At 40.6% G+C, this 10209-nt stretch overlaps 1 protein-coding gene across 1 annotated transcript; it reads right to left on the bottom strand.

The window, feature by feature from the left end:
* Positions 1–2193: 2193 nt before the first annotated feature.
* Positions 2194–7958, bottom strand: LOC124120482. The gene is made up of 2 exons (XM_046483318.2): positions 7819–7958; positions 2194–4185 (listed from the first exon to the last, which is right to left on the bottom strand). Exon 2 carries the CDS (start codon positions 4132–4134, stop codon positions 3325–3327), a length of 810 nt encoding a protein of 269 aa, XP_046339274.2. The 5' UTR covers positions 4135–4185; positions 7819–7958; the 3' UTR covers positions 2194–3324.
* Between the last annotated feature and the right edge of the window lie 2251 nt (positions 7959–10209).

Below are 10209 nucleotides of genomic sequence, written 5' to 3'. Positions count from 1 at the left end.
GTGTTTGGGGATGGGAAATATCCTGTATTAGGAATAAACACTATGTATTTAGCTCGCCAAGGCTCGCTAAATACAATGTTTATTCCTAATGCAGGATATTTACCATCCCCAAACACACTCGCGTGATAACCTCTATGTATTAGGAATAAACACTATGTATTTAGCTCGCCAAGGCTCGCTAAATACAATGTTTATTCCTAATAAACACACTCGCGTGATAACCTCTATTTATCTACAGTCGGAAGATAAACATATATATCTATAGTCAATCGGGAGGTAAACATGTATATCTATAGTCAATCGGGAGGTGAACATGCATATATATCTGCTATCAGTCGGGAGATAGACATGAATATCTATAGTCATTCGGGAAGTACATATGCATAGCATATCGCTAAATTCAAGGGACTTTCAAGCCCATTTTTATAAAATTAAAAGCGCAAATTATCATTAATTAGGACTGCTGTGGTATACAGTGGGTCACGAGGGGCAGCTAGTTCCCACACACTGGCGTGTACTCACTCTTCCTGGGGTCTGCAGGTCTCACGGTGACGGTAGCGATGTCGGCGGCCTGGACGGGGACTACAGATACGGTGTCCAGGATCTCCCTCACGTCATCGTCGACGGACAAACCAGGGCGGAAGTAGGTTGGGATTAACACTGAAGTTAATAAATTCACCTAGTTGTATCTGAAGTTTCGACAAAATTCATACTACATACAAAGACCTGTCTCTTCTAGTTTAAAATCAACTGATTTGTAAATTTTAGAATTTTATGTATCTATCGTTTTGAATACAATAAATAAACTTTTTGGCGCAGCACCTGGATTGTTTTCAGTGCTAGGATAGTACATTATATACACTGTGTGAGAACGGTAATAATCTCGAGTGGTAGGCGAGATACTATGTAACATCTACCTGCCTTCCTTCACTACTCACCGCCAACCTCTCTGACAGGTGGTGAAGGGTTGGGTACATGTGTACCTGAAGAAGGAGGACCCTGGCATTTCGTGGGAGAGGGAATTCAGGGATGGCAACTCATCCCTGCATCCAGCAGACTGACGAGCCAACAACAACCAGGAGCCTGGGGGTCGGGGGACTACTAGCGTTCCCAGACTCTACTCATCCTGTAATTCTGGACCCGCTTGTTACAGTTATTCTTGACATTTTGTTGTTTTCTCCATTTCCGATTGTTTTCACAACTATATATCTTTAATTGTTTGTGTTTATGTTATTTCTGTGAATATATTTCTTAGATCAATGTACTTAGTGCTTAACTGTACTCCTGTGTGCTTTGTACTCCTGTGTGCGTTGTACTCCTGTGTACGTTGTACTCCTGTGTACGTTGTACTCCTGTGTGCTTTGTACTCCTGTGTACGTTGTACGCCTGTGTGCGTTGTACTCCTGTGTACGTTGTACTCCTGTGTACGTTGTACGCCTGTGTGCGTTGTACTCCTGTGTACGTTGTATTCCTGTGTACGTTGTACGCCTGTGTACGTTGTACGCTTGTGTGCGTTGTACTCCTGTGTACGTTGTACTCCTGTGTACGTTGTATTCCTGTGTACGTTGTACGCCTGTGTACGTTGTACGCCTGTGTGCGTTGTACTCCTGTGTACGTTGTATTCCTGTGTTGTACAAGCATTAGCAAACTGACGGGCAACAGAAAAATATACATCTCAGTTGATTTTATCATATTTCTTTTTTTCAATTGAAAATATCTAAAAATAGCAATAGAATAGCCCCAAAATGAACTGTACAGGCTCTTAGTCAGCACTTAAAGAATATTTCTACATGGTTTTATTTAAAAAAATATAATTTGATTTAAAACGTGTTAGGGGACATGTGTTTGCAGATTCATTTCTGACCCCAGTCTTAATTGGACCAATTTATTTTTACACAAAATTACCCAGCCACAGATTACTTTGTACAAACTGTTGCAGGAATCAGTGATGGTCAAATTTACCAACAGTTTTCTTCCATTTCCAATTAAACAAAACAAGCTCGGTATACTTTGTTTTGTGGCTCAATTTATGCTGCATGTGCTTCACATATACTCAGACGTAATAAATGTCCATGGTGTATTGAAAAGGTGCAGGTGTATATAACGTTCAATCCGATTCGCCTACTCTCAGGAGTGATGTTTTAGGAAAGAAAATAATAATAATAATAATAATAATAATAATAATAATAATAATAATAATAATAATAATAATAATTTATTCACATTTTCCTTAAGCATGTTAACTATAACATTCATGTAAAACAATTCTTTGGCTAAGAAATAAAAATGATTTTTTTTTTCTGAACAGCAGTGTGGGTCATGTCGTAGTGAGTTCAAATGTGAAGTCACATCGGCAGTATTACAGCCATATCGTGACTCTTTGTCGTTGTGACTGCCAGGAGGAAATATTGACCAAAGAAATGAGTAAAACTTCAATGATCCAAACGATATTACGAACCAGAGAATGAACACAAACAGATGAAATGTATTTGTACATATCACAGATAAAGTTCATGAAAGCCTTCATCGATTTCCCCCGAACAACTGAAAACATTCCGGTTCACTTTTGAGACTAACCCTCACCATTGCAGAAATCAGAGTTACCTCCCTTTGAAAAAAACTTACATTCGTTTACGACGCTTCTTTGGATTTTGACATGAAATATTTCAAGAGTGTTCGCAAACAAAAATAATCAAAGTTCTTTTTTCATAATTCTTGTTCATGCGAAACTATAACAGAGACTCGAAGCCAGCAATCATTAAAGAAGACTACAACCTGAAAACGAATATGCTGTATGACATGACGGGTTATGATTTAATAGCGGCGTGTCTACTGGACGTGCGAGACGAACACGTGCATTGCCACATCTCACATCGTCGATAAGGAATCACCTGCATGGTGACAAAGAATGATTACTATACTCCTATAATAGTGATCGTAATACTCCGCTACAATACACAAGCCTACGCATCACGGGGGCTGCCTTCAATGCGAATGATCAAAGGATCAGTGATCACTGAAATAGCATTTTCAGCGTCCTGGGGCGTATACTGCAGCGGATATTCCTTTAGAAGATTGATGTTGACGTGGAGTCCATATGCATATATATATGTAAATAATAATATAATAACTGAAGCACCAATGCTCGATGAAATATATAAAAACACTACATTATGAAATGTGTCCTGTCCATCATTGTCCTAGCTTGAATCACTCACGGCCCTTCGCTGCTTCTCATAGTTCAAACATACTCACGATGACCGGTGAGATGTAGCATCCATTGCATAAAGACAGCACTTGGGGATCTATAAATGTCAAGGTCATTCATTTTAAGAGCGGGAGTTCCGTCTGTTCCATATTCTGCTCAATTCCGAAGCGACATTTACAGTTTCCCTGGGTGACGAAGACCGCCGCGTTCTTGGGTTTGTCCACTTTAAAGTATTTGTTCTTTGCGAAGATACTGGCTACTTTGATGTTAGCAGAGCTCACGTGCTTGTCCCTGTTCTTGGTCCACGCCGTGATGATGACGTTCCCCTCGATCTTGGTGTCCATGGTGAAGCGGCCATCATACTCCTCCTCCTTGATGACCAGGTCCACTCGTGTCCGGGACTTCTTGGGGATCTTGATCTGACTGTTGACTGACCACGTCAGCTCCTTCTCGACAGTCTCACTCAAACCCTTCATTTTCGACATCTCGGCTTTAAATCCGGCGTTTGCTTCAACAATAGGGTTAGGAGGTGTGATCCGAATGTTCACCGATGCTCCCAATGTGTATGCTTTAGATAACGAGACAGTGCACGTCGACTTTGTCCGACGTTCCGTCGTTAACGTGTGAACTTGTTCGGCCTCAGTATTGTTCGCAAAGAACGCAGTAAATATCACGTGAGCGTTGGGATTCCCACCTTTCGCAATCCTCTTCTCCGGGTCGGCATCTTCGCCGTTCTCCCCCTCCTCATCACCGTTCTTCTCCTCTTCATCCTTAACGTACTTCGCCGGGGAGTGGGTGAACCGAACGCGGTCCCATTTGATCTCAACACTCTCGCGGTCAGCTTCTTTCTTCTTCTTGTCCTCCATCCACTCCTCAAAGAAGAATGTGGTGACTATGTCCTCCAGATCAACAATGTCGATGGACATCTTGCTTTTGCGACGGTGACAACGTAGTTCACGGAAATGTAGTCGTTGAAGCTGAAAAATAGGATGAGTGAAAGCGAGGTCGGAAGAGGAGGATGCGAGAAAGTCGCATCGTAAAAAAAGATCATTCGCCTATGCAACTGAACCCGTCTACGCGATACTATCAACTCAAATAAAGTTACGTCTGTTCCCATATAAATTCATAAAAACAAAAGCCTGCTATAAAGAAATTTACAAAAACGGTTTCCAGGGGCAACTTGAAGCGCTTCTAAAATATAGTTGTTGATCTCATAGCATGCAATAGCTTTTACTGCAGCTTGCATCACCTTTGAGGGCTAACGCAGCTTGACGTCGAATCTGCTTCCAGGCATGTGATATATAAGCTTCAATCTGTCCACTGTGATTGAACATTGCAGGTCAGAATAACATTGTTTTGTTTTTTATAAATAATAATAGGATTTACCTATAAATTTCGTTTTCTTAGGTCCTACTCACAACTATTCACCTTTAAGGCAAGACCTGTGTATGTTGTCTTTAAGTATTATTTGTATATTTATTAAAAATGGATACAGCGTTCTTTAAACAAACTTACGCCTTTTCAGTACTAGACGTCATGGAATTGTTTTTGCTCTTTAATAACATTTCTTTGGACATCGAACAGCTAATTTGTTTAAAATGGAGCAGTCATGGATTTTTCTAAGTCGGAGTGATATTTTGAAAAATAACACTCTCCAAGTAGAAAATTGTGTTCTGTAAGTCGTATTTAGAAGTTGGTATGGTGAACAAGGGAGATAATTACACTGTTATAAAACAAGCGATGTGTTGGTATCTACACGGACACGGCGCAGTCATGAAAGAAAGAAGTTGTATATCTATTGAACCATCTCCCTTAAATGTCACACCCAAAATGGAGATAGAATATACTATCAAATTTAAGTGTCAAGGAGTCCTCGAAATGGATTCTCCGCCCCAAATAAGAAATACACTGTAATTCATGATTGCAAAGAATTTAGATCCCTCCCTCTGGCGATAGCCTGTGTTGTACTTACTCGGCTGATAATGCAGCCAACGTTTGTCCGTCATAGAACTCGGGCATAAAGCATCGAGGTCTTTACTATACACTAGCCTTAATAGAGCCTTACTTGTATATTTCCGGTGTTACCATGTTTGTTTTTTGTTACTGTTGTATATGAAAAAAGTAGTGGCCAAAAGAAGGGGTTGCAGAGCAGGACTATCCTCGCGGTGGATGAAGGCTTTGCCCGGTGCAGTCACCCGTTGATGAGAGTTACTTCCCCTTTCCCCTTACAGTCTAACAATTCTCTTGTTTGGATGTATGTTGTTGTGGTCCCTGACAGATGCGAGACTGAATGTGGTAAACTTGATTGTAACTGTTGTGTTCTAAGTAAACATGAAATAAGTGTGTGATACGATAAATGGTATTGATTTTGTGTTTTTATATATAGTTTATAGTTCTTACCAACTAATTTTATACTACACTGCCAGGCAAAAGAAAGTATACACTTTAAAATTGGAATTAACTGAAAAATTAGAAACGTTATCAAAACGTTACTAGGCCGAAACACTGCAAACTTAAGGTTCAAAACACCACTATGATACCCGTATCACATACACCCCCATCGTATAACCATTTCTTATAACCTTCGAATAACCATTGTCGTACAAAAAGTTGTACGTTGTAAAGTTGTATTTGCTCTACTTGTTATAGGTGGGGTGTGTGTGTGTGTGTGTGTGTGTGTGTGTGTGTGTGTGTGTGTGTGTGTGTGTGTGTGTGTGTGTGTGTGTGTGTGATGGGGGGGGGGGGGGGGGGGGGGGGAGGAGGAGGAGGAGGAGCAGTTGAATTAAAATAAAAATAAAATTAAAAATAAAAGAATTAATAAAAATAGTCTTATTTGAATGGAGTTGGGGACAAGGGATACTTGTACAAATATTTGCCGCCCCCCCCCTTGTCAAAAGAAGTTAACTTCGGCCTTGGTCAAAAGATGGATGTAAACTTTCTTTTGCTCTGCAGTTTATTTTTCATATACTGTATACGACTTCTGTTCCCAACTAACACACTATAGGAAAGTATGTGACTCAACAATGACACGTCATTGAAAGCTGATACTGATGTAAAGTATTGTCGCCGGAAGGAGGTGTGGGTGGGAGGTGGGGGTCGGCCCCGGGCGCTAGCTAGATCATACAGATAGCCATTATGACCCCACGAGGCAGGGCACAATAGATGATATATCTACACATTGTCATACATTCCTGTCGTGGCTTCGTTCATCGCCACACGTGCTACAAACAAGTTATAAAACACAATAACGGCCGCCTGATGGAGATTAAACACAAACAGGTCCGTCGTTATTGTGTTTGGGCCAGGCAACGGTGTATTAACTCAGTGTTGGGGATTACGGTAGGCCATTGCGGTATACCAGTAACCACGAAACAGGGGTTTTAACCTTTAAAATCACCATGTACACCTTCCACACAGAAATGTTCTAGTTCGATATATTTGATCATACACACCCACACACACGCGCACACACACAAACTGTTTGAAAACGAATTCAGTCATGAGAACAGAATGCTAAAAAACAGCGTTAGTAATCTTCGACAACTGTTTCGCTTTCTTGCAACTGTTTCGCTTTCCTTATTGGTATAAGACCCAGACAAATACAAACTGTTTACCGTTACGTGGGACTGTTGATATCGGTGGTATGTATAACGGATTTAACTTCGGAACAAAATACCTGACGATGAAATAAATGAATGTAAACAGTCTGAGAAATATTTTAAATTTACCGCGCTGCTGTACTTCAATGCGCGCGTTTTCAACAAAAAAAACACCCAGCCTCAAAATTAGCCGAGAGATACCTTTTCTACACTTGCGTACACTTAATGACCTATTTTAAACTTGGGGGAGCGTACGGCTGAGGCAAGTCTTCACTTGTCAGTCTAGAGACGCGTCCATGTCAGACATCATCAATGTTTTAGACCGGGACAAAAAAAGAGAATATATGTACCTCGTGTGCGTTTGTCGACTGTAAGTGCGGGGACCGAATATTTCAAGCAGTCGACACACTTCAGTAGCATAGTACATCTTGAGTTTTATGCAAGTCAGCAGACGGTGATGTCATAAACAACAATGAAATACGATGAAACATTAACATCGATATCTGACGGTAAGATCCCTCAATTTTTGATATCCTATTTCAATAATTTCATTTCGAGAAGGCTTCCGATATGTCACAGGGTATCCTAGCCCGGAATTTCTTCAAAATATGCTGATTTTTCATTTGGATTAAACATGGCCGTCTGATGCACGCTACGTATAGGGAACACTGTTCTCGTGAGATGACAACTGGGCACTTCCAGCCGGGGTTTCCTATCTGCACAGTTGCCATTGTATATACATTTAACACATTTGCTCCCAACTTTGCCCCTGTAAATGCCTGGAAAATCTGCTGGGATCATATAACACAAATTCCATGCCAGCCCCTCCCTGTTTAGGAAACAAAGAAGACAGTTTGACAGCCGACTAAATATTTCTTGGATAACATGAAAAGAGCGCTGTTCTAGAGATTATGAAAAATCATAAGGGGCGAGCATGGAGCAAATTGTACATATTTACAGAAAATATATCACAGAAATGAAGTTTGGATGTGTAAAACGTAAGTTACCTACCTCGGTGCTTAGTGTGCGTGAAATACACCCTGTCCCTTGTCAGCTTCTGCCTTCCGATTGGTCGCTGAACAGGCAACGTCAGACCCGATTCATATTCATTCCCGACTGAGCAAGGCAAGAGCGTTGCAGGTGTAGAACTGCACCATACCTGGCCTGCCTTTATACCAGTTAGACAAAGAATAAATCAGTACAGGGTATGAGTGGATGTTTTGCCAACCACATACCGCGAGGCTTTTACGTCACACTCATCGTGGTAATTAAAGGTCATTAATCCCCCGTCATTAGCCGAACACGGTTGTTACGACAATTTCACTGTATAAACGGCTGTGTTTAAGTGCGGCGATTAATTCTACATAGTAGCAGTCTGTTTTCTTTGTGATTGGGAACAACAGTTATATTTGTCTTTTGTTTAATTATGACAGGATTGTTTCTGTCGGAAAATGCCATCGTGTGATTTGAAGGATTATAGTTTAAGGCAATTAAGGTCAGTGAGTGTGACAAGTGCATTAATTAGAGGACAATCCAGATTCATTTATTGATTAAAGTGCGGTTAATGGTGAACTTTATCAAACTGTTCAAATACAACTTGACCATTTCACCCCGTAACTAACTCTCGCCACGCTTGTTAAATATTGATTGCTTTGATAGTCCCCGAATGTGCAGTTTGTACTGTTAAAGACTCTACAATAATAAACGTCAATTAAAGACTGTATGGAACGACAGAAGTCCACGATAGACCAACTTACTTTGAATACGTCCTCGAGACGTAGCAACAGATGTCTACGTATCGTATGTTGTACGACGGTATGCATGGCTACCAAATGTTGTTTAATAGTGTTATTCCATGGTTTTGACAATCAATGCAACAGTGTAGCCAACACAAACGGTGACAATATGGATCAAGATGTCCTCGTTCAGACACAAGCTGCCTGGGGGGGAAGATTGTGACAGGGTGACACTCATTACTCACCCTATGATTGCTTATCCTCCGCTGCTAAACGCTATTAAATGGCAGGTACATGTTCATCCACAAATGACATGTATAACGAGGTGTATCGCGTCAAGCTTGTTCCATAGGGATCGTCAGTCAAATATATATTGTCGTTTATATGTCATCATATAATGTTTATAAAAAATAATATTCCTTCATTGAATCTAAAGTTGAAATTAACTCTTAAAAGCAAGGCTAGGTGACGATGTTGCAGCGGAGGCAAATAGAGTTACCTCCCTTGGACCACACGACTTTGAAATATAGCACATCCCTTTTCACAACACTCGATTGCAGTCTATGTATATACAGTTGTTTTGGTCCCGTAAACTTCGTTCAGTGGATTTTCGTGTGTATTTCCTTGCCAGTTAGTATCTATTAGGACAGCCGATGACGATATATACTCTGGTACGGGTACGTACGTTTAGGAGAAATAAACATACACTTGTAGAAAATGTATTAACAGATTTACCTTTGTTATCGCAGTCATAAGCGTGGAGAACATCTGGTAGTTGGAAGGCTCGATTAGTGAAAAGATGAGTGATTAATTATGCATAATTCCACAGTCCGTGTAACGCGACCACGCTAAATATCTATAATGGCCGAGCACGGGACAGACGTGTATCAAACACATGGCGTTCATGGGGAATTAACCACCCTTTTGTCGTGTGATATTCAGCCCGGGTATTCCGTGTCATGTTAGTTTAGTTTAAACATATTTTATTTACCAAACACAATAGGACTGAAATAAGTGGATCTATTTACGAGACCCTTACTTGATTTGGAAAAAAACAACACACGGCCACTAATGACATAAGTGGTATTAATGTTTGGTTTATAACATCAATATAAATTATGTGCAAATATCTACACGATAGGTGCTTATGATAGCCGGTTCAGTATACTGTATATGTACGGCGCGGCGGTGTGCAGGTAATCCTATTCTGTGCTTAAGGTTGGTATTTGGCTCCAGTGTGTTCTCCGTGGACCCTGCGTAACGTTGCGTATGTAATGGGATTTCATGAAATGCCAATACGTGGTGCATTATAATATACTAGTATGTCACATACATAACCGACGCATATATGATTTGTGGAATTACATTCAACGACGTTCCACCTACGATGGACAGAGAAGGTCGGACAGGGAGTCGATCTCCGTCTGAATGTATTCTAAATATTTCTCTAACGACCAGTTGCCCGACTAGGGAGTTTAACAGTAACCCATCTATGCCTCTGCTGGACCCGACATATTCCCCGGATGTTTAAGTCTGTATCCCAGGCGTTGCTATCGTTACATTAGACTAACCCCGAAATACAGTTATGTACAGGAATAATAAAATAATTCTATAAAGAACACCGTGAGTATGAATATATAGAAGGAATCCCTCTCAATTCAGGGGA

Source organism: Haliotis rufescens, unplaced genomic scaffold (genome assembly GCF_023055435.1).
Source record: "Haliotis rufescens isolate VD_foot unplaced genomic scaffold, xgHalRufe1.0.p SCAF_2, whole genome shotgun sequence".
Lineage (NCBI taxonomy): Eukaryota > Metazoa > Mollusca > Gastropoda > Lepetellida > Haliotidae > Haliotis > Haliotis rufescens.
The sequence above is the reverse complement of the archived record's forward strand: the minus strand, read 5'-3'. Positions and strand labels throughout refer to the sequence as shown.

What these genes read in the sequence shown, in the direction of transcription:
- LOC124120482 (XM_046483318.2), bottom strand. Translation starts at nt 4,134, where the DNA reads ATGTCCATCGACATTGTTGATCTGGAGGACATAGTCACCACATTCTTC.